General features: G+C 40.9%; 1 protein-coding gene across 1 annotated transcript in view; it reads left to right on the forward strand.

The window, feature by feature from the left end:
* The window catches only part of MYO9A (myosin IXA), a 154,786-nt gene that overhangs the window by 76,526 nt on the left and 55,565 nt on the right, over positions 1-22,695 (forward strand). The window contains exons 9-10 of the mRNA XM_075714213.1: positions 3,508-3,624; positions 12,389-12,523. Coding sequence (XP_075570328.1) covers positions 3,508-3,624; positions 12,389-12,523 — 252 coding nt within the window. The remainder of the gene's footprint in view (positions 1-3,507; positions 3,625-12,388; positions 12,524-22,695) is intronic.

The raw sequence follows: 22,695 nt of genomic DNA on the forward strand, positions 1-22,695 counted from the left end.
GACATGGACCTGCTGGAGTGGGTCCAGAAGAGGGCCACAAAAATGATCCAAGGGCTGGAGCACCTCTCCTGTGAGGACAGGCTGAGAGAGTTGGGGCTGTTCAGCCTGGAGAAGAGGAGGCTGCGAGGAGACCTTACTGCAGCCTTTCAGTACTGAAAGGGGGCCTATAAGAAGGATGGAGACAATCTTTTTAGCAAGGCCTGTTGTGACAGGACAAGGAATAATGGATTTAAACTAAAGAAGAATAGATTTAGACTAGGCATAAGAAAAAATTTTTACAATGAGGGTGGTGAAGCATTGGAACAGGTTTCCCAGAGAGGCAGTGGAGGCCCCATCCCTGGCAACATTCAAGGTCAGGTTGGATGGGGCTCTGCGCAACCTGCTCTAGTTAAAGATGTCCCTGCTCACTGCAGGGGGGTTGGGCTAGATGACCTCTAAAGGTCCCTTCCAACCCAAAGCATTCTATGATTCTATAATGTAATGTCATTCAGGATCTATTCTAAAGAATAAATACTTCATTGAAATGGAAAAAAAAAAACCAAACTTGAGTCATATAAAATGGATTAATGTTTCTGCTGGTATTTTATAAATGGATGTTGCAGGAAGGCAAGCTCTTCAAGCTAATTAAAAATATCTCATTTTAGAAAGCTGCTGTTGGTTTGGGTACCACAGCTGTTGGGTACCATGGACTTTGTTCCCAGTGCTGGTGGACATTGCTCCCCACGAGCAGGTCCATCATGGTGTGAAGAGGTGAGTATGTGAGCCCATTGTGGTGGGACCCTATAGCACCCAGCAGCACTGGAGCAACTTGGGTGTCCGAAACCAGATTTCTTTGCTGTGTGCATGGTGGAAATCATGCTAGGAGGAGACTGCACGTACCATGATGCAAAGTGAGCATCCCAGTTTTGGCCCCACTGCATTTCATCGTCTGGGGGAGCGTGCAGGGCTTACACAGCCGCAAGTCCACTATGACGGTGTGTCTGTCGAGGAATTATCTGGATTTGTCAGTACAACAGAGAGAAGAAATTGGCTTATAAGGAGCCAACAAATTTGCAAATGGGATCCATGGGTACGTGTGCTCCACCTCCCCTATATTCTCTATATGTTGCTTTGCCGGGAGTTTCCTACCAGCTCTTATGATACAGCCATTGCTCCTAAAAATAACTATTGAAGAATTTGAGATCTGGGCCATTGATCACATTTTTGGGTCCCAAGCGTAGCAAGGAGAGCAGCTCCTCATGGGCTTCCCAGCTTGCCATGTAGCTGAGCCCATCTTGGGAAGAAGAGAGCGATGGTTTATAGCCCACCCTGCACATCCCTGGAGGAGACTGGGCAATGCTGGGGTGGTGCAGGCTTAACAATATCCTCATCTATTTTAGAAAAAAAGATGAAAGTTCAGAGGTAAAGTCCTGCACATCCCCTACAGCCTCTAATAAAAGAGAGAAAGAAAAGTATTGCAGTATAAGCCCATATATGACTGTATAGAGGAAACGATGCCATTCTTTGTTGGCTTTAAATAGAAATAGTTTTTAATTGCACGCCTTTGTATTGGTGCAGTTAATTGGGCTGGTTTACGCTAGGACAAAGCATTACGGCAGCAAGAAACATTCCTGGGTCTTGGCCTTCGCTTTTCCCCAGAGACTGATTATTCTGGTGTGACAGTGGCACTGATTGTTTTCCAGCTTTATCCAATCAAATATGCTAAAATGGAGCATGAGGTTAGAGAATTTGTCTTGAAATTTTCTATTAATCACTTAAATATTCCCCCACATTTTGGGAAAATGTACAAAATAAAAACAGCAGCAAAATAACCCCCAAACAACCCATGCTGCTTGTAATAAAAACAGCAAAAAAACTTTACTTCAGCAAAGGGAAGGAAAAACAGTTACTGGAAACTAGACCTGTTTGTATTTCTAAATGCTGTCTGCTTTCCAACACTTGTTGGATAACTCAGACATTTCAACAGCTCACACTCAGTCTTTAAAAGCGCTATTTTGGTCTGTGCTACAACAAAACCTTTCAGTCCTGTTGCTCATATATTTTCATGATACACTTGGTTTTGGTTTGTAGCAGTGCTTTTTTGGGGCAAGCGAGTAATTCCTTGTTAACTGTTGCAATATTTTGCAATTATCCTTGCAACGTGGCTTATCTGATCATTTTATTGCCACTGAGCAATGGTTACCAGTGTATGGAGGCTTATGTACACTGTGAGCTTGTGAGCATCCTCAGTCATGGACCATGTTACTGCCTTCTGTTCCAACTTGAGAGGGAGAGAAAGTGAGACTGCGTACTGGATTAATTGCCCATTAAGAGCAAAACGTTGGCAGAACAGCTTGTGTTCATGCTAAAAGATGCTTTCACAAAAAATTCAAGGAAAAAGAGGTAGGGACAAGCTAATAGAAGATAAATGATGCTACATGAGCTTTATTCTTTTGCTTGGGGTCAGTGAAATAAGGCCACTGAGATGATGTACCTTGAAGGGAGGGTTGGTGAGAATGTGTGACAAGCCACCAATTTGTTTCAGTTCAAGGTTTTACTGAAATAGTTATGTGTGAACTTTCTGTTTCCTTGTTTATTCTTCTACAGTGGCTAAAATGAACCAAGATTTAACAGTCACAGCTGTTACCATAAGATTTCAGGTGATTAGTATGTGCCAAAGCACTGCAGTACAACTCAAGGTAATAATTTAAACCAAAGAAGAACCACAAGCAGCAAGAACAATGACAGCCCTTAAATATGAATTACTGCTTTACAGTTATGTATGTAGGTGCCTGTCCCAATGCACATGTGTTTGGGAAAGTGCAGCCTGGGTACCCTCCTCTGGTCTTGGTTTTCATCAAGGTCAATCAAGCAAAATCTCATTGCATCGTGGCTGAGAGCAACATGGTGGCGATGGCACTTCAGAGGTATTATTCCCCTTTCTAGAGCCATTGGAGGAGGAGTGAATCTGCCTGCCACAATTTGTAGCTCCCATTGGCAGTACCTGGAAAACTTCAAGTTTTCAGTAACGCTCACAGATTCACTATAGGGATTTTAGCCTCCCTCTTTGCAACCCTTCTGCTGGTACCAGGCAGTGTCTGCCCCAGCATGTGCTTTCACATAATTTGCTATTGTTGCTATGCAGTATCCACCCTCCTCTTTCCTTCTCCCCAAATAAACTCTTCAAGGATCTTGGTGAAGTTAAATACATATTTTTAACATATTTTTTTTATTTTTATATATGTTTTTATTTCTTTTCCTTTTGCCACCAGTGATGGGATTTATGGTATGATCTCTTGCATCATCCACTTGAATGCACCAAGGGAAACCAAGCCAAGGGGCACATCTCATGGCCCTGGGATTGCAACCAACTCCCTATGGCATCAATACCCAGTGTATACTAAAACAGTTGACAAAAGCTTTGGCAAGGGAGAAATATGAATGTTGGATGTGGGTGCTTGAGAAGCAAAACCCATTTCACTGCAGAGCAAGAATAATTTCCAATCACCTTTTTCTTTTCTCTTTCAGGCTGTGACCGTGCGAAACTCCATGGCTAAATCGTTGTACAGTGCCCTGTTCGACTGGATTGTGTTCAGAATTAACCACGCACTCCTCAACTCGAAGGACATGGAGGAAAGCACCAAGGTAACGTCTCAGCAGCTCTGTTGGCTACACTATTGTGTTTTTAAAATAGGTAACTATGGGATAAAACATTCCCCAAGCTCCTAACAGGACATTGCTTAACATAAAGTTAACTTTTCCTTGGTTAGTATTTTAGGCGTCATTATTTTAACTGGTGTTTGCTGAGCCGGGAAGGATGAAGCACCTCGAATAATATATCCTCAAAGCAGCTGGAAAAGAGGTTTTGTTGTAGCCTCAAAAGCCTGTTCCCCTACCCCCTCCAGGAGCAATGCCAAATAATTTTCATCCTTGTGAGTAAAGCTATAGGACTGTATATAATTGAGGGGAAAAAAGGGAAATCTTACTAATGCAAGGTGTTTTGGTGAAGTTGCTCCATAAAAATAATTAGAAAAGGTGAAGAAGCTGTGGTGTTGGTATGTACTGAGAGAGCATGTCTATAATGAGCAAAAAAGTGAGATTAGGGGAAAAAAGGTTATGAAGAGAAGAGTGAAACCAGTGCAGTGCCGAACCACTTTCCCAAAGAACTGATGGAAGGGATGACATGAAGTTTCCGGTGATAGCAGGAGCTGGATGCTGCAACCCAGGACATCCTCTCCAAAACCTCTCGTGTATTCATCCATGCTCATCATGGTGGGGGGATGCTGACCCCAAAAAGCATGGGTGAACGGATGCATCCATGCACGCACGAGCTTCCAGTTCGCCAGCTACCCTTTGCTTGGAAATTTTGGGCATGGGCCAGCAGCGTGTGGTTTTTCTGGGGGGGTTGTACATCCAGGCTGAAGCTGCAGCTGCCAAAAGGAGGATTGTTTTGCTAAGTGCTAACATTACGTTTGAATTATGCTGTAGGACCAAAGTTGCAGAGGCATGCAGTGTAGCTGGTCCTTTATTTAACTCCATAGAAATGCTTGCGGAGCATAATTATAGACTGGAAATAAATACATGCATATAAAATTTGGTAATACGCTTTTCTGACAAGAAAGATTGTTAAAGTGGGTAACATCCAGTGTGTCTTCTGACTGCACATACTTCCTCTCCCTCTGCTTAATATTTTACCAAAAATGTCATGTTCTTTCCTGATTTTTTTTCCAAGTCTTCAAAAGTTTTGTCTGGGCTGTCAGGAAAAACCCCACTGTTTGTGTATTTGGTGAAGCAGAAAAGGTGGATTCGTTTTGACAAGGAAATGCATCTCAAATATTAATTTGTGGTTTTTTGTTTTTTTTTTTTTTAATGATCCAGTGATTTTAAAAAAATATTATCTGTTCCATAACATTTAAATACAAAATCAGAGGAGGACACTATTGCTTGCTTAGTCAGCATGCCTGTAATAGCAGGGCACAATGGTAGGTTTAAACTTTGGTTCCCAACCTCAAATCTCAGCAGGTAAGAGCCAGATCAGTCCAAATTCATGCTGTTTTCCAGCATCGCTGCTGCATATTAACCCTCTGCTTCCTCCAGACAAGATTGCTGTGCAGTGTAACCACCTTCCTCTTGCCTATCTCCCTATATCATCTCATTCCCAATTCCCAGTTTTCTGACCCTTTTTTTTTTTTCCCCGAAATCACATGGTGTAGCAATCAGATCCAGGTCAGGCAGGAAGCACTGGGAGCTGGGAGTGGTGGTGTCCTTGCACAAGAGCAGATCTGCCTATACTGGCAAACGCCCAGGACCTGGAGCTGCAGGAATGTGCAGGCTCATGCTGATGGCAAGATCTAGTGAGGCAGTCCTGGACTTTACATGGGCCAGGTTCTCTTGAAACTAGAAGGTAGTGCACAAAATAGCAAGAAATACATACTTCTAGAGACAGGAGTGTAATTAGGTTTATCTTCAGAGTCCTCTGTGACCACTGATTGGTTCCCAGGTCCCCCAGAAATCATGAAAAATGCACGAATCCTGCCTGTTTTATGAGTAGAGAGGTTAACAAAGAGAGTTTATGTGCATTGTACAGAGCTGCAGAGAGCAGCTTCATTAAACATTGACTAGCCAATTTTCTTTTGCGTTGTTCTACAGTGTCACTTCCTCGCCCCTTTTTTTAGCTCCTGACTTGGGTCTTTCCAGCACAGAGGGAGAAGCGCCTGCCTGGAGCAGGCAGGGCTGGGAATAGCTGCTCCTTTGCCCTCAAGGAATAATGTTGCTGCCAGCAAGCAGCCGAGGGCATCCCAGGTTCTGCGGCTACCATTGAGACACCAACCAGCAATTACCACCCTTCTCTGCCCTGGAGGAACCGAGCTGATGCCAATTAATTTGTTTTTTCCTACCACTTCACAATCCTCTTGAAATCCTTTTCAGCTCATGCTTGGAGAAACCCCAGATGAGGATATAGGTGATTCTTAACATTCCATACGTGGTCTTGAGGTTGGGCAACACCAACGAGTAACTGGAAGGTGGACTGGGTTCAGGGGTGTCTCTGGACCCTGGGAATAGGTCCTCGCTGGAAGGCAAGATCTCAACACTTGGATGACATCTACTTGCTAGTATCTACCAGCTCCCTCAGAAAATCTCCTAAACTGAGTCTCTGATTGATGAAAGAAAAATGCAGTCTTGTACCTCACCGCAAAAGGTTGCTGACTTCTGAGTTTACAGCGGGTGAGCAACATGTGACTCACCCTGCAGCAAATGTCCTGGCTTAATCCTAGCCCATGCTTGCCACCAATATGCCTCTGACTTTTGAGATATATTTTGAAATAATCCCGCAGGTTGTGAAGGTTCAGAAGGTTGTCAGATGATGGATTTTTGGTAGAAGGCTTTCTTATATAACAGTCGTGTTATGCAGAGGTAAAAGAAGACGCAAAACCATCTGAATTCAGAGTGTATATGGGAGGCTATTTATAGCTAGTTAAGCCTATTTAATTGCTGGTAGACTAGGTAGTTTGGTGATAGGTGGGAAGAAGACCCTAGATCCTAACAATGTCCAATCCACAGAGGAACTTTGGACAATGGGAATGGAGACAATTTTCGTATCCCAATATGTGTGTTTATTTGATGTCAGCAGTAAGGAGAAGATCAAAAGATGAAACTCGGTACAAAAAACCCACCCAGCCGTCGTTCTTGTGTTTTTCAAGCAAGTATTTGGAAGATGTAAATCAAACCTTTGATATCCAAATTTAATTAAATGTACAGTGAATTATTTTGGGAAAACACAGTGGGATTTGGCTTATATTGCTTGCCGACAAGATTTGTAGCATATTATTTCTGAACCAAGTTGTGAATAAGTTATTTGATACAGCTTGTTTTATGCTCATAGCAGCACTGCTGTGTATTGGTTTCACTCTGACTCTGTTTTCCCTGGTCTTCTCTCTATTGCTTTTAGCTTCTTTTATGTTCTCATGATCCCCTGCAAACTGTCTGAAATTTGACCTTTATTAATGAGGTCTGAGACTTTTCCTCATCTTGAGAACTAGATTACTAAACCTCAGGGAATTTCTTATTTAATTCCCCTTCCATAAATTAGGTTAAGAATTGTTAGAAGTCTGTGTTGTTTCTTAAAATTATGATATAGTATAGATCGTGGTGAGCCAAAAGGCATTTCTTCCAAGGGCTTTTTTAAGCTTTTCCCATTTGGTTCTTGTGAAGTGTCTTAACTTCTTCCTGAATAACCCTGCTGCTGTTTTCAGATGAGGTGCTGATGGTGAATGCAAATTCATGGCCATGAAGAAAATTCATTTAAATTTAATCAACTAGTTAATTCTCGGCTATCTGACTTGAAACAGAGGAAGAATTGCTGAACACGCAATGGGTTTCATGCGCATCTGTTCATTATTTTTAGGTCCCAACTTCCAAATTTGTAGCAAATCACTGCCTCTTGCTTCATATATAGCTCATCATATTGTGGTCATGTAGATTGGAGTAGTACTTTTAGATTTAATGGTGAGGGGTTTTTTGGTTGGTGTTTTGTGCTTGGGTTTTTTTTTTTTTTACAGTATTGGCTTTGGAATACTGTTAAATAAAAAATTAAAAAAATTTAAAACATATTAAAAAAAAAATTCCCCAGAATTTGAAGCAAACCTATTTGTAATTGCCAAAATATACCTCCATGGTGGAATTACGTCACCAACATGCATTTGGGGTGACATAAATCAGCTCCAACGATCGCTATTTATAAGTGGCTTGGGGATTGGAGAGCATGTAGCTTCAAGACAGTCATTTGCCAAAAGCCCTTAAAACTTGTGCTTGGTGTTTAAATGTCATGGCTGTGACATTTTTAGAGCAGCATGAGGTCTCCTTTTATCATCTCAACCAGAAAGTGCTTACTAACCCAGGATTTGCCCAAATTTTTAAAATCCTTGTAGATGTACACTTTTAATTACAGGAATTTTGCTGTAGATTTTATATACTAAGTAATGCAGTCATCTGCTGCAGGCTTGTCTGTGCTGCATACTTGTTAATTTTAAATGTTAGTTTTGATAAAGGAAGAACATTAATGCGTAAACTAGACTTGGCTAATTGAGCTCTAAATTATATTACACGTGCATGATTTCCTTACAACACTCATTCAACATGTGAATTTGAAACTGAAGAATTAGAAGATTTGTAAATATAAAATTCCTTCAGTTATTTTCTTTATGTTTTGGGCTGCAAACTTAATCATAAAACCAGCCAGATTATGTGCTTTTGTCAGGCAGTTGAACAAAATAATTTCATTTACACATACCTCAATGGAAATAATTTTTTTTTCACCTTGCTATAAGAAATGACTCTGTACTCGTAGATTTGTGCTGCTTTATAATGGAAAAACTGATATAACCCTTTTGTGTAGGTACCCTGGCCAGAAAGCAGAAAAACAGCCATAAATTCCCAATTTCTCATTTTTAAAAGTTTTACCAACTTAAATGCATTGACCTCTTTCTTTCGGGAACTCTGTGATGCTGCCTCCTGCAACAGAGGGCAAACAACCTGATTCACCGCAGAGCTCTGCTCTGATTTCTCTGGTGTGAAACACTGCAAAAAACCCCACATCTTAGAATTTGTATTCTGGATGTGTTCAGGAGTTATCCACGTAGTCAGTGATGTGAGAAAAATGCTGGTTTTCCCAAAGTAACAACCATGGCAGAATTAACCATCCTCATCTTGTATGCATGGTTTGATACCTGCAGTGATTTTGTTAAATGCAGGTTTGGGGTTTTTTTGAGTTCTGTGCATTTTACCTCTCTGAGCTTGTTTAATTTTGGGTGTCAGCAAAAACTTCAAAAAAGACACCTTAAAAATATATATTTTAATAGGTTTCTTTTGTAACTGCAATAGCCTTTTTTTCTATATATAACTGTTCTAGTTTGCTTTATAAATGTATTTACACGCACACATTAGAATCTAATACCAGTTTCAACACAGTAAATTAACCATCATTAAAAGAAAGGGGGAGGAGTTTTGCGCTCAGCTATTTCATATTAAATTATGTTTGTGAGAGCTTGAAAACTCTGTTCAGTTTAAAGTGTTCACTCGTGGCAGAGGCTTAACTATGTCCACAGAGCATCAGCACAGTGCTTCTGAAAGCTGGTGTCGGTAATTCCATAAGGATTCTGGAAGTGTGAGCATTTATCTTCTGAGTCTTGTTTTTATGTAGTGCAATAGGGACTTTTATCTAGAGTAATTTTGTGGAGCTCTTGTGTATTGTAGGGAGAAGCTTGCACAGCGGTGGGGTGGTTGGGGTCGGGATTTGCTTACACAAGGATGATGTGAATGGCGCATTGGTATCATAGATGAGAAAAAGTCACTTTGTATTTCCATCATCACTTTTTCCATAATATAGATAAAATATGAGCTGTTAATTATACAAAGAATTTAATAAGAATTTTTACTGAAATCTATTTAAAAAGATGAAGCAAAAGATTTCTGCTTGTTAGGCTGTCGTTTAATGAATATATCTGTGAACAAAAGGGTGTCATGTTTGTTGGGATAAGCAGGAGAAGGATGCTTCGGTCTTGGGAAGCAGTGAGTGAGAGTGAATTCCTCTGCTAGGCTCAGTCATTGGTCCAGTGGCTTCCCAATTTCCATCTTCTGGTCAAATGGCTGTTTCTCATGGCCACTTTGACAAGTGATGCAAACTTCTGGGAAGATGGCGAAGGACCTTCAGTACTCATCCTTGTCATGGCATGGGTGGGGGTGAGGAGGTAGAGTCTGGCCCTGGAATAGGGTGAAAAGCCTGAACAAAGGATAAAGTAGCCAAAGACCTCTTGGAAAAATGAATTAGAGTCTTATCATTGTGCTTATATGCTTTCTTACTGTGTTTTCACTTGTTCTGGTAGCTGAAGTCCATATCATACAAAGCTTCAACTCACAAGCTGGCTGGCCGTTCTGCCCACGGCAGTCCTGTCTGTTCCAGCTGTAGGTGGTTCCCTGGTCAGGAGTTGAGGACCGAAGGAATATTTTCCTCCCACGTTATGTGGTCTGTTGAAAACAGACAAACTGCAGCATAGAGAGACTTGCGGATAGTCTGGTTTATCTTTCTGGCAGTGGAGTTAGGCTAGTCTTAGGAAGGTAGTCTTACGAAATCCAGAGTGCAGATAAGACCAAGAAAATTAAAACCAGGGTGGCTGGCAGTTTTCAGGTTCTTCTGAGGTGGAGGTGTTTCTCCTCCCTGCTTGATATTTGGTTCATTTGACCAGTGCTAATGCTTTTACCTCGCTTAATATTTTTATTTAATTAATTGTAAGATACGAACAGAACCCGTGTATAAGTGAGATGGCTTTGGTTAGACATGGAAGCTTACCCCAGAGTGCAGTTCGTAACGCACTGCTGGTGGAGCTCTCTGTGCACATGTCCTTCAAAGACTTCACTCCTTTTCTGATGCCAACAGGCTCTCTAGCTGGACACAATCTGAGTTTTATTTATAACTAACTTTAATTACTTGTTTAACAGAACAATCATATACAGGTGTGGCAGCTGCAGCAGAAATTGTACCTACTTAAGCTTGTTTTTCACCCTGGCTCCCTGTGTCAGTGAGGTTTATTTGCTCACCTCCCTCTTCCCCCATGTTTACCAAATTCATCCAACAAGCAGAGGGCTCGAGGTACTGGGTTCTCAAGTATTATGAAATCCAGTACAAACATGAAGGAGAAAGATCCACATTTCTTCTCCTGTTAAGGGAAGGAGGGATAGTCTGAGCCCGGGGAGCGACGGGTTGCACTTCCTTGCAGCCCAGCATACATGTGGTCAGGGTCCGCTGCTGCCCCTTGCTTGGCTGGTACAGGAGGAGCAGGGTTGGTTCAGGAGGAGAGGAGGGGGCCAGGAGATTGTAAAGCATGCTGTGAATTCACAGTGGTGTTGGCCTCATTTTGCCAACATAAAAAACCTTGGTGCACCCATGTCTTGATGACCATCTCAAGAGGTCATTGTAGGTTACAGAAGAGAGACCAAACAGGGTTAGGGCTTTTCAGCTTGGAGAAAAGGATGTGGGGTGGGTCATGGTTGAGGTTTAAAAATCATCAAAGTGGTGGAAAAAAGGCATCTTATAACTGTAACTCACCAAATCCTGCAATTTATGTTATGGACTATGGATTTAGTAAAAGAAAACACTTCTCTATTGTGAACATCTAGAAGTTGTCCTGAGAGGCTGTGAGGGATCATAGTGTCAATGGGTTAAAAAAAAAAAAAATTGGATGGGTACCTCTTTACACACCTCTTGCCTATGAATTAAAGGGAGCACAAAGGTGCTTCTGTCCCTCCCTCATCCCAAAACTGTGGGTGCTGGTAGAAAAGGGTGACGGACCACAGAAGAGCCATGCTGACATACCCAGGATGGGATGTCCTGCTGCTATGGTTGGAGATGCTGGGCTGGGAGGAGTGTTGGGCTGGTCCTGCAGAGCATTTCTTGTGACCTGGTGGCAGTGGCTGGGATGGCTGTGCCAGAGCACCGCACCCTGGGACAGCATGCGTGGGAAATAAGGCTTGGTTTCCTTCTTGCCCAGAGAACTTCATTCAAGGCAAGCTGTAGCTGAGTCTTCAAAGGGTGCAGAAGGCAGGGAAAGCAGGCTCTCGGGCCATTAGGTTAGAAAAGGAGCTTTTGTTTTGTTTGTTCAACAGCTCTATTGCCTATGTTTTTAACTATGAAAGAACCCGACTCGGGATGGATTTGAGCCCTCCTTTTCAGCAGCATTACTATTTTTACGTTCCTTTACATCCCCTTCGGTACTGTGAGAGAGAATCAACAATTCCAAAAATCAGTCCATCTGGGTTACGCTTCTCAGTAGGAGACAGTCATCTGATATGCAAGGTGGATATTTTATATTCAATACTATTTTACTTCTGACTAGACTTATTTTCCTTTGTTGCAATGGATTATTTCCATGCAAGCTCCTGCCATGCAGGTGTTTCTTTGGAAGGCTTGCAGCTGGAGCGTGTTTGCTTAGACACCCTGTATTCACCTTGTAGGCATGTTTCTGTGGACTGTCTTCACAGTGTAAGCCTTTTTTTCCCAACGCTATCCCCATTTTTCCCCTCAAAAGATAAATACTGTTTTAGATGCAATAGAATAACTTGGAACTGGGCTCAGGTTTCTTCAAAGATGTCAATTTGTCTATAAATTAAAAAAAAACCCCAACTCTAAAAGGACTTTTCTTTTAGAAAAGGCCATCTGTCCAGATATCTAAAGTTACATGTTGTCTCTCTGATGCTGTCTTCCAGATGACATAATACCAACAATTCCAGTAAAAATTAAAAGTCCTGCTATTAAGTATATGTAATTCTGTTTGTATGCTTTTGATTATGTACTGCATACAAATAATCCATTTACTTATGTGTTTTATTCTAATCTGCATTCTTACTTTTCTTGCAGACTTTATCCATTGGAGTACTTGATATTTTTGGGTTTGAAGACTATGAAAATAATAGTTTCGAACAATTCTGCATTAACTTTGCCAACGAGCGCTTGCAGCACTACTTTAACCAACACATCTTTAAGCTTGAACAGGTAGGTCTGGAAATATTTACTCTCTGATGCCAGTGAGTGTTGACATGAGTTTGTAGCACTGCTGAAGTTCTTAAATTGTCCCTTTAATTCTTTTATGTTAAGGAGTGTATGCTGAATTATTCAAATTTAACTTCTAATTTACCATATGACTTACTGCTACCTGTAAAATAAAATCCAGCCAGAGATTTGCTTGTTTTATATAAACATTTTGGGATACAAGTATCCTCAAACATCATGAAGGCCTTAACCATTGCTCTTTTGTCTCTCTGATAGATGCTCAGAGGGCTCATCCATGAGCAATTTTTCTTTCTTGCCTTTGCCTTGCTGCTGTGTCATTTAATATCACATAAAGGTTATTTTTCAGCATCTGTTGAAAATGCCACCCCAATCTTTGCTTTCCAGTGTTAATTTGTGGGGAGCAAGGGGAAATGTCACTCTCATACATACTCTGCAAGGTCAGTTTTGAGACCCTTATGACCTCCAATAGCTGTGGCAGATTAGGAAAAGTTGAACTTTAAGCCTTGCTTTAGGTTTGTTAAGACTGAATGTCACTTTCCAGCCTCAAATTAACATGCTGTAAGAGAGATAACAAAAATACAGGCCATAATTTAGCAGGTAACTTATACAACAAGATGGCATAGTCTATTAATTAGGATGGGAGGAGGCTTCTCCAAACATCATTTGTTATCTAACAACAAGCAGGACAAGAAAACTGCTAAAGAACATGTTGTTTCATGGATGCACAACATATAATTGGGCTGTATAATACAGTAAATATATTATAGACTTTCAAAATGCTTTTTTTTTTTTTTTTTAATGCCAGACTGCATGCCCTCCTTTCAGATTAAATTCTTCTTTGGCTGAGGTCAACAGAAATCCTCCTTATCATTAGTTTCGTTAAAGCTAGTATTTGAGGAGCTGTGCTTTGTGGTCTGTGTCCAGCTGAGACAAAAGAATTAAACCAGCCCTTCCCAGAAACCCTGATAGTTTAATTTTAGGCCTCTACTGTGTTATAAGAGACCTGAGAGGTCAGAAAGAGAAGTCTCCTTGAATATGAGGATGGTCAAAAATAAGCAATATAGCCCTGAGTGGATCATTTTGTGGATGTTTGCTCTGGAGTTTGATGCTTCTCTGTTAACTCTCTCTTTGGTCAAGAAGGTGGAGCAGAGCTGCTCAAACCCACTTTATATTTTTTATTTAAGTTTTTTTAACTGGTCTTTGTATGCTGATGCACCCTACTCAGTAGATGCTCTAAGAATTCAATGGGAAAACCTGTCTGTATTTCTAGGAACAGCTCTATTTTACTATTACCCATCATAAAAAGGCAAACTAAAAGACTATTGCAAAGCCAATACAGCTATTTTTTTCTATAGAGGTAACTGATACACTTTCTAGAAAAGACTTGGGGAAGGAGGACCTTTCCTGAAAGCTGGAGAGAGATGATACCTCAGTGAGGTGGGATTTCAGGGCACTTGGGTTTTGGCAGCCTCTGCTGGCTTTGCAGGAGCGAGCCAGGATGCCGTCATCCATAAGGGCATTTCCGTGCTTGGGCTGGGATCTCTTAGCAGGTCAGTGCTCCTCCCCAAGCCCGAGGTGTATGCAGAGCTCCTGATTGCTGCAATCTGTAATTCTCCTTGGACCAGCTTATAACCAGTGACCTAATTAGCTTTCTCCTATAAATCTGTCAAGTACATGAAGTCATTAAAGTCAGTATTTGATGTATGGATGAGTGGAGCAGTTGCAGAGGCATCTGCTTGCAAAGGGCTCGTTCCAATTCTTAATGGTGGAGCACATCATCTGTCTGGGGCTGGAGCACTGCAAGCTCTGCTGGTGGAGAATACGGTCTTCTCTACATAGTTAGCTTTCTGTAAATATAAATAAGCTGTACAGATGCATGAGTGCTAATTCTTGGGTGAATTATTTGCATGGTTTAATAACTTACCTTTCCTCTTCCTGGAGTTACATGCTGCATGTGGACGAATGGAATTTCATGGAAGGAAAACTGATGATACATACTCAGATCTTGGGTCTTGAGAATATCATTCCTTCCTAGCTGGCCCAAAGATTAACCTGCTTTTTAATGATAGTTGCCAGTCTACAGATGAAGACTAGGTAGTTAATATTGTGTTTCAAGATGGCAAAATAGTTATATTACTTTGAATTGTGAATTTGTCTGAGATATTTGTGGTTTTAACAAGGGTTTACAAGTGGGGTTGTTGGTGATTGTTACCTGAAGTGGAGGGGTCCTCCTCTGCATCCAGAGATAGGCTTCTTATATCTCCAAAGCTTGCAGGAGGCTGAAGACAGATTGCTGAAATATTTGGACACTTCTGCTAAAAGAAATGACTAATGTAAATATTTGCTAAGGATTTTTCTTAAAATTGTAATGGAATTTGTGCAAGAATGGTATTTAGCCATGATGTAGTTGTTGCTGTGGCATGCTGCTGATGTTACGGAAACCAAAATACCTACCACAAAGTCATCTAACAGAAGCATGGGATTATTTTAACCTTTATTTTCTTTTTTTTTTTTCTTGGTGAAATCTAATACAATGCGCCTTGCAAATGTTTTTTTAAACCTTCTGTCTGAAGACAACGCTATTTCCAGTGGTTTGCAAACAACTGGTTGAGGCATCCTCAGGCAGTCAAGCTTCAGCCTGATGCCTCCTATAAATATAGCTGCTGTCGTGCTGCGTACCAAGAGTCTGCAAACGTCTTTGCAGTAGCAACGTCCTCTCTTTGAGCCCACTGTAACAATAATGATAACACATCTCTGCCCGCTGTTTATGGTAAAATCGGAGGAGAAGGAAAAAAATGGTAAATTAAATTAGAGTTCTGCCTTGGATAAAGACAGTTACTGATGTTTCTTTACCACTTACTTTTTAAACCAACTGTTCTGCATCGCTAGGGAGGATTTAGTGATGATTCATGATGCATGGGAATACGCTTTAGCAGATGATGGAAGAGTACAAGAAAGACAAACCCTAACTGGGTGATGAAGTCCAGGCTCATAAATCCTGGTCTATCTGTAGAGGCAAACTCTTGTATTTGGACTGATAACGATCTATTTAGTAATCTAGAAACATTGCTGTTGCAGGAATCGTAACTTAAATACAGCGTGCCCCATCATGTAGCAAGGGTCATTTTCTCCTCTCCATGTATCTCACAGGTTTATGGGGTGGAGGCTGGATGAGGGGCTGTAGCTGGTGGCCACAACTGCTGCCTGATGCGGTGCTTGCTCTGAGCAGCAGGAGGATGGAATGTCCTTCACCAGGCTCCATACAAAGTGCAGACTTGTTTAGCTCTTGAGACAGCATGGTCTCGTCCCTCCCTCGGGCTGGCGACTTCAGGCAAGACATCCCCATAGCTCTTGCACTCATTAGGTGCTATCAGAGCATCATACCTCAGCGGTGGTTCTCTGTTGCCCGGCAGCCGCTCCATCCCTGTGCCCTCCTTAAGTGGCCTCCTCTGCAGAGCAGATAAGCCCAGAGCAGCCACAAAGTTCAGATAACACCCAGGTGCTTCTGGGAGAGAAAAATACCATTTTTGCATTGCAATGTTTTTGTTGTGTTTTTTTATTTTGTTGTTCTTTTGAATTTAGGGTATTGCACGAAATAATTGCTGTGTATGAAGATGTAGTTTGGAGGTCACCAGTAACATAGCACCTATGATATGAGTTTCCTCCAAGTTTTCAGATCTTTGGCAGTTTGAGGGTCAGGAATACAAGTTTTTATTTCTTTATGTATCCCATTCTCCAAACTTTTATCATCTTTGACCTCACCGATCTTTGCCCATCCCTGCTCAGGCTCATCCAATGATTGGCTTTTTGGTTACCTCCACCCCACCCACCTTTCCCTGTTTCAGCTGATGCTTTGCAAAGGTTGAGAAGTCATCCCGTAGCTTTCCATCCCACAGGTGTTGCTGTTTAATTTCTTTTGTACCCCATTTTCTACCTTTTGTTTACCCACCAAACCTCAATTTCGAGGTCATCCTTTTATTATGTAAAAAAATTGATGAATAACTGAGGTTGAGACTGAAAGAAAAATATTTGGAGCACAATCAACTGGCATGAGCTCAGGTGCTGAGCAAAGTCTATTTTCTGGCATGGTCCCTGGTGAGCTTGATGTCCCAGGCAGCCATGAGATGTCCCATCAGCCTGGTCAGGTAGAAAAACTTAATTTCATAAAGATAGTGTGTCCTATGAAATGTTTGCTGAGCCATCTAAGGCTCAGTAAATATTTAGGGAGGTCTGTAAGTTTTACTGGTCCTGTGTAATAGGTGGAGAAATCTGACATTCCAGACTAAACTATGAGCATTATAACAATTTGTTCATCACAGTGGGAGTGAATTAATTAAAAAAAAACATCGATTTGTCACAGGATGCAGTGATAGGTGGTTTATTTGGTCTGTGAAATGGCTGTGATGCCTGCAATATTTTAAAACATCTTGGATTTAAAGCAGGGTTTCTCAGGCCATGCTGCTCTGTCTCCCAGAAGCCTTCCATGTCGTTTAGAGAAAATACGAAAATTTAAAAGAAATAAATTTAGAAGAAATACATTAAAATAAATAAATTTCAAATAATTAAATTACATTATGAAAAAGGGTCTTTCTCCTGATGCTTGGAGCACTTTTTCGCCTTCCTTCCAGTAAGGGTTTTTTTTGTATCTCATCACTGTGGTTAGGCATGAACACCTCTTTCTTACCTCTGAAGACAAAAGCCAATCACCAGAAGTCAACCACTGAGGACTGGGAGGGTCGGCTCAAATTTCTGTTTTTGTTGGAGATGTGAGAGCAGATACCCTCCAAAAAATGCTGCCGTCAGCTGTGTGCCATATGACACATGGAGAAATAACAAGCTGCACAAGTTATTGATTTATTATTCGGCAATACGCCATTGTACATAACTCACATTTGGGGGAAAAAAAAAAAAGCTTAGAGTATATAGCTCAGATAAAAAAAAAAAAAGGATGCTTAGTGTTGTTTAAACATTATCTTTAGGATAGGAAGATTTCAAACTACAGAATTGAACTAAAACATGACTCTGGTCATCATCAGTCCCCCAAAGCATTGGCTTGGGTCCTTCACCTCCTTTGGTGGTGATGCCAATGGGGCATTGCATGGCTGGAGCTGGGTCCAGGGGGGCTTTAGTTGCCACTCCACTGTTCCTGGGTTTCTCCAGGTGATGAATGTTCATAATATATAACAGATAATATATAATAAAACATATCATAATATTATATTATATTATGTATATATACTAATAGTATAGAATACTTTGAGCTGGAAGGGACCTTAAAGATCATCTAGTCCCAACTGTCCTGCCATATATAATATATAATTTATAAAATGTATAATATATGAACCTCCAGAAGTACTAGTCTTAAATCTGTGTAGTGGCATCCTAGGTAGGCAAATTAGAAAACATGCTTAAAATATCATTAGAATATACTCTAGAAATATAATAATAATAATAATTATTATTATTCCTGGTGTGATGCACTGGTGTAAAAGACTTGGCGGGTTTCTGCATCTTTTCTATGTTAGAATTAGGTATCCAAAAGAAACAGGTTTGGGGTGCTTTGTTTTTTTAAAATTTGATTCCCTGACCTGTAATTTAAGTCCAGTGCAGAGAAGTACTGTATCTGCGAAGCCAGGCTTTTGTGAAAATATCATAATTGTGGTTGACAGCATAAAACACTTGAGATAAATGCACCAAGAACTCCTATTTGCAGGTTGGGTAATGTATAATTTTGAGGTTCAAGCTCAGAATTTGCCTAGTAGAAAGAGAAGGAAAAGCAGAATTGATTGGGGAGATGGACAACAGGAGGTCCACGCTTTTTAAGCTTTTTTTTTTTTTTTTTTTTTTTTTTTTTTTAAATAAAAACAAACACGATTGTGCTGGAGAAGTATTATTTGGGCAAAAAGCTGGTGAGATGAACAGGCAGGTTCAACCTGTGGTTGTCACCACTTCATACTGTGCATGGCTTTTGGTTGGTGGGTTTGATACAGTCCTTTCCTTAACAAAGTATGGGGTTGGAGGTGGTTTGTGCTGCAGACGATCTGAAGAAGGTCTGGAGTTCCTGCATGTGTTGGAAATGTGGCTGTCAGGGAGGAGGAGTGTGATGGTCACAGTCCCTTCTGCTCGTCACCTGCATGGGACAATCTTGCAATAGTGACTTAGGAACATGGACTGCTTTAGAAATTGTCTTGTATTGAGCAAAAGCAAAGGTTATATTCATAAAGATATTATCTCAGTCCTGTCCCCATGTCTTGGCATTCACTAATGTTTTTTGTGAGCAGGGCAGGCTAAGGGGAACGTCACCAGGCACCCCTTACAGCATCCTGCAACATCCGAGCGCATTCCTGGGCTCTGCAGCAGTGCCATGTCCTCCCCAAACCGACTCAGTTCCCCCACTCAAATCACTCTTCCATCCCTCATCCCACGCTCCTTGCTGGAGCTCTCCAAGTTGCAGATGCCTTGCTCCAGGTGCCATTATCTGTCTCCCAAGTCACCATCATCTCTTGAGCCCTTTTTTCCTCTTCTCTGAGCTGGTTCCTTGTTTGGGTTTGTTTGTTTTTTTTTTTTTTCCCTGGTTAGAAGATATTTTCTGCTGATTGTGGTTCCTACTCGAATATATTGGCTACATATATGTGGGTTTGGACTGTGCCAGGGGCCAGTCCTGTACCCCTAACCCAGCCGGAGCCCTGCACCTCAGGGTTGGGTTTGTCCTGGGAACACCAAGCCTGACTTTCATCTGGGACCTATTCCTGAGATGCAATCCAATATATGTATCTTTATTTATTTTCAAATTATATACATGTACTGATATTATGTATGTTATGAAGCCCTTCCCCCCCCCAAAAAAAAATAGAAACTAAAAAAGGGTGAGATGAAGACGAAATAAACACCAATTTTTATTTGTTAATGGTACAAAAAGTATTTTCTTCCTGCACCCCTATGCACACCCTGCTTTGGAGAGCACTATGTGTGCTGTAGGGTGATCTCGGATGCTTCCATACTGGTCTCGTAGGGCCAAGCCCTGGGTCATAGTCCAGAACTAAAATCACAAGGAAGTTCTTGCACATTCCGTATACCTTTGAGCTGAATTAGGCAATGACATAATAAAAGTTTTGGTTATTTCAGAAAAAAAGCACTCGCAATACTTGTGAGCATCAGGTTTTCTTTAAAAATAAAAGACCTCAATGCATGTTAGTGGATTTTCGTAGGACAGCATTGTGCAATGTGAGCTCCTTTCTTCTTAGGCAAGAAGATGAGCAAGAAACCTCTAAAAGCCTCTAAAATACTTCAACCCATCCAAAAAAATACCATAATGAGGCAGAACTGGATGGTCCATTCTGGCCGCGGCTCTTCCACTCGCTACGTGTGAAATTCCTGCCTGGACAGTTGTTTTGGCATGGTAGCAGGATTTTATAGGGGTAGTGTAAGACAACTATATAGATCTGTGTGTATATATATGTATAATAGGGAGTACTGTGAGCCCACTGTAAGCATGAATGAATGAGAGAGGAATCGGGAGCAAGCATATTTATTGATGCAAGTTTGGAGTGGGGACTGGAACGGGAAGATGTTTAGCCTGGAGAACCAGTCTAGTGTCAACCATGACCAGTCTGGTGTTGACCATGACTGCTATGGAGGTCCCCTTCACATTTACTAAGCCTGATATATGTTGCAAGGACTGCATTGATACATATATATTTCTTTTCCTCTTTAATTTATGTAGCAAGAAATTAAAGAAAGAAATCTGCCAGCAGATCACACAGCATCTTTATGCTCACGCTTCTCCTGGCTGTTGTAAGAGCAAGTTGGGAAGAAGGATGCTCCTGCAAAGGGAGCGAACAGGATCATGGCAAGGTGTGTTTTGCCAGCTGAATCATGCAAAACCAGTTTTCCCCATTTTGAGAGCAAAATATAATTTATGACTGAAACCTGCCGTTGCCACTGAAGCTTAGGGAGCTGATTTGAGCTCAGAGCTGGTGTAGAGTGTACGGCCTCGTGCACGAAACCCTGGGCTGAGCCTACTCTTTTAAATCACTTTCTTTAATAATGGACAGTCAAAATTACAATAAATTAAAATCTCAGGCTGCATACATAAAGCAGACATGAGGTCCGTGGGCGAAGGATCAGCCTCAAAATAAAGCCTAATTCACTTGCCATTTGCTGAGGGGCTATTGAAGTGGTCACCTTGAAGGAGAAGACCATCTCAAGGAGCACCTTTGCTTCAAAGCCAGCTGCCAATGTGCTGTAAGTGGTTTGCAACTTAAAACAGGTGGCAGAAGAAATGCAGGGGAAGGCTGTTTATCGGAACCTCTGCATTGCCAGACGTTATCATTAAAATAGAGCAGCTTATAAACCTATTTATAGATTGTATATTTATAGAGCATGCAGATACGTATTTATATATACTGCATCTGTGGGCACATTATTTAAAAAATAGATATTATCACTATATATCTTTATATAGATATTTTTATATATATTTTTATATATTTTTAATATGTATATGGCTGCATGTATAAATTCCTCTTCTACTTCATTTGAGAACAAATATAAAAATAATTGTTCATAAATGAAAGCCTCGGCATCATCAGCCTCAGCATCCTCTTCTGGAGGGATGTTGGGAACTCAAGGCATCTGCATCGTCTGCAGCACATAAGCGCTGGCACCAAACCAGACATTGGTCTTGTTCATTTGGGAACTCTCTAATAATAAGGTTTTCCCATCTAGAGGATTTGTCATATCAAGCTCATTTTAATTATCAAATTATGCAGGGATGATTCTGCTAGGGCTGGCTCGTGATGCCTGCCTTCATTTGCTGAACAAGCAATTAATCCTCCACAGGAAGGATTAATTCCTGGAAAGACAGATTCTGCATGGATCTCTCCTGGATGGGGAGATTTCCCTACGCCTTGCTGCCATTTCCAGCCTTAGAGAAGCTTTCTCAAGCTCCCCAAGATGGATTTTAGGATATATACGTATACAGACATATCCAGAAAGGAGCTTTTACAAGGTTCAGCTCCTTTAGTTTATCATATAACAGTGACCTATTTTAATGTGATTTTTAAAACATTAAATATTATGTTCTTTCCTGGAGGGTTTTCAATATAGTTTGCAAAATATAGCTTTGTTTCTGATGTTTGAACTGAGCTTTTTGAGACGTTATTCATATCTTCTTGTCCATCAGCATCTGCAAGGTTGATGGTACCTTGTTACTGGGTAACTGATCAAGAGAGAAACAATTTATATGCTTGGGTTTAGTGGCTCTAAGCTTGTATTTGCAACGGTTTATATTTTTGTGGGTGTCAAATTGACTTGTAATATTTTTTTAAAATATTTTGAGATTATTTTAAATTGGGGAAGTCAGCTAGGAATGGAGAGAGATGTGGAAGGGGGTTTAATTCCTAGTTTCTCACTTCACAAATGCCGCCTGAAGCTGAAGCAGATGGTGTTAGAGCTGAGAAGAGAGGAATTTCACACCCTTCTGTTTTGTTGTGAATTTTCAGGCAAAATATATACATTTAGACATCCAAAAGTATCTGCCTATTGGTTGCATCAGAGTGTATGGCTCTGGATTACACGAGGTTTTACAATACAAACATGATGGGAAGCATTCCCACGTGGAGCTAGGCTGGAAAAAGGGATTTTTCAGTTGATTTCCTGCTTTATTTTTGGATTTTTTGTTTTTCCTATGCCTCATTAATGAAAGGCTCAGGCAGATAAATGTGTGGGGCTTATCTAGCTCTGTCTGGGAGGAGGTGAATTAACTAATGGGGTTTTCCTTTGCTCCTGTGATTTACCTGAGCATTTCTGAAGCAGGGATTGCCGTGCTTCTGGGAAACAGAAAATACTATATTTCCCTTGCAAAGACTTCCATGCAAATAATTCATCATTTTGTTTTATGTTTCCTTCTTAATATGCTTTAATTTTCTAGTTGATTTTTCAAGTTGACTTGATAAAAGCTGAAACAGCACTGCATGCTACATTTTACCCTTCTTTTTACCTTCAGCCTTGCCCCTTCCCCAGGAAAGAGGAGAGCACATCATCCCTGTCTTCGGGTTTTAAATGTTATTTTTTGGGGCTGCTTCTCAATTTTCACTGCAACTAATGGCAATCTCCCTATGGTATAAGACATCTGCCTCCTGGGCACTGAAGTG

This window comes from Pelecanus crispus, chromosome 7 (assembly GCF_030463565.1).
Source record: "Pelecanus crispus isolate bPelCri1 chromosome 7, bPelCri1.pri, whole genome shotgun sequence".
Classification (NCBI taxonomy): Eukaryota; Metazoa; Chordata; class Aves; order Pelecaniformes; family Pelecanidae; genus Pelecanus; species Pelecanus crispus.